Source organism: Egretta garzetta, unplaced genomic scaffold (genome assembly GCF_000687185.1).
Source record: "Egretta garzetta isolate BGI_Z169 unplaced genomic scaffold, ASM68718v1 scaffold787, whole genome shotgun sequence".
Classification (NCBI taxonomy): domain Eukaryota; kingdom Metazoa; phylum Chordata; class Aves; order Pelecaniformes; family Ardeidae; genus Egretta; species Egretta garzetta.
In genome coordinates, this window is record NW_009260266.1 from 917,011 (window position 1) to 919,451 (window position 2,441).

A 2,441-nucleotide genomic window follows, 5' to 3' on the forward strand; every position below is an offset into this window, starting at 1 on the left:
TCCTGACCCAATTTTCTTTTGTATCATGTTATACCAATATGTATTGTACACATGGCTGGTATGCATGTTCTTCGTAGTATACTTGTAACTCCTAGTTGGTGTTTGCGCTTTGCTTTTGTTTTTTAAATTAACTGAGACCTACATTTTCAAATCTTAAAGAAACATTTCAGTGGCTTTTGAGCTACAGTTTTGAAAATGTAAATCTTTTTCTTTGGCCTTGTCTTTTTGTGCCTTTTACAGTTTTTCCACACACACATTGCAGACATAACATTTTTAGCCCAGTTTTGTCAAAGTCTGGTTACATATTGATGTGCATTTTAATGAACTGTCAATTTAAAATTGACCCAAGCGACCTTACTGACAGTATAGCTGCAGCATGAGATGTTAGTTTTGTAAGGATAGAATGCTAGGAAGCAGGGAAACTAAGACAGAAAATTGAAGTAAATAGGCCAGCAAGCAAGTGCATCAGAGAGAAATGCAGGGAAAAGTGCCATGCCATTTGAAATGACAATTACATTGTCATTTTCATTGTGAATACTTTTAGGTTCTATATTGGCTGTGATCTTTGTACTAACTGGTATCATGGAGAATGTGTTGGCATCACAGAAAAGGAGGCTAAGAAAATGGATGTGTACATCTGTAATGATTGTAAACGGGCACAAGAGGGCAGCAGTGAGGAATTGTACTGTATCTGCAGAACACCTTATGATGAGTCACAGTGAGTTCTGATAAGAACCTCTTATTTAATGTTTAGGTAGCAAACTGCTCTGACTGTGGTTACCTGTTCCTTGCAAAGAAAAAAGAAGTTATTCTGCATATGTTGTATTCATTTGTAATACAAATTGCTTTTCAGTAATTGTCTTCCTCTCCAAAATGTTTCTGTACAGTAAATGTTTAGAAAAAGTGAAGTTTTCAGGGTGGTCAAAATGTGTTGGGTTTATTTAAAAAAAAAAAAAAAAAAAAAAAAGAAAAAGCCAAAACCAAACCCTACCATGTACTTAAAATTGGGAATGGTTTGGTTTAGTTTGTTTTTTTCTTTTTTTTTAACAAAGGATGGTTAGAAAGATTAAAAGACAAATGTAGTATTTAGTGGATTTGTGTGTGTGTGTGTGTGTGTGCTTTAATCTGATCTGGATAGAAAGCATAATTTTAGTATGGGGGTATATGGTTGGTATCTTTTACTGTAAGGCTTTGTGTCATAGAATACCCCTTCTGTATTCAGCTACAAGACTGAAGCTTCCGTATGAAAAATGTTTGTACGGAGTGAAACAAGAGCCCTAGTTGTAGTCCAGTTTGTGCAAAATGAATTGTTTTGGAATACTGGTTGGGTGAGACTTCTGGCATTACGCTGTTCTTTTCAACTCTAAAGCAGGGGAATGATTTTTGAAATCTTGATTGCTTGAAAGTGGCTAGTATAAAATTTAGGAACTAATTTGGGAATGGTCCATAATTCAGCCTGTTTGTAAAGACAAAAGCAGTTTGGGTAGTGTAATTAGAATTGGTTAGTCTGAAATGTCACGTTACACTGTTGTATGTAATCATGCCAAGTATCTGCTTGCGTGCAGGGGATTGCAGGTTTATGTATTTAAATGTAACCTTTACATTAAATAGATCAAGTCACTAACATTTTTTTGGACCTTGCAGATTTTACATTGGCTGCGACCGATGTCAGAACTGGTATCATGGGCGCTGTGTTGGCATTTTACAAAGTGAGGCAGATCTCATTGATGAGTATGTGTGTCCACAATGTCAGTCCACAGAAGATGCCATGACTGTACTCAGTCCACTAACTGATAAAGATTATGAAGGTTTAAGAAGAGTACTACGTTCCTTACAGGTGAGAATAAGGATTGCAGCAAAGGGGAGCGCTTTTCTGTATGGGACATTTCTAGTGAGTCTTGCAGTAGGTTTTGATTTCTCATCCAGTAGTTTTGAGACTTTATAAAAAGGAAATAGCAAAAAAAGCTGCTTTTCTTTTTTTTTTTTTTTTTTTTTTTTAATTGTGAGAAATGCCACTGTGTCAGCTGCTAACTTGATTGGCATTATTGTGCTGAGGAATTTCTGAGTTAGTGAAACTAAGCAGTAACTTCAGTGGAAAGCTTTTAAAGGAAGCGGGTTTACTTAGAATACCAAGAGGCAGAGCGGTAGCCTAACTGCCCAGGATGTAGAAGGTACAATGTTCTTTTCTCACATTAGTTTTCTACGGTTTCTGATCTACACTTCTGTACTTTAATCTCCGAGTTACTAGATTTCATAGTACTCAGAGAAAGTTGTTATCAGCATGTGAATGACGGCATCCTAATAATAAGAATTACATCACTGTCTGTTACAGTATATTTCTGGTTTATCTGTCACTCCCAAATAAGCCTTTTCTGCTGGAACTGTAAAGAATTTTTAAGAATTTTGGTGCAGTCTCCCATAGCATTCTCCTGGAGAAGCTG

The 2,441-nt window shown here is 36.2% G+C and overlaps 1 protein-coding gene across 1 annotated transcript in view; it reads left to right on the plus strand.

Annotated features, from left to right (window-relative positions):
* The window catches only part of BPTF (bromodomain PHD finger transcription factor), a gene marked incomplete at its 3' end in the record, with an annotated part of 50,900 nt that extends 49,063 nt beyond the window's left edge, over nt 1-1,837 (plus strand). The window contains exons 28-29 of the mRNA XM_035897708.1: nt 545-718; nt 1,645-1,837. Of these exons, the coding sequence (XP_035753601.1) occupies nt 545-718; nt 1,645-1,837 (367 nt within the window). The remainder of the gene's footprint in view (nt 1-544; nt 719-1,644) is intronic.
* Nucleotides 1,838-2,441: the final 604 nt, after the last annotated feature.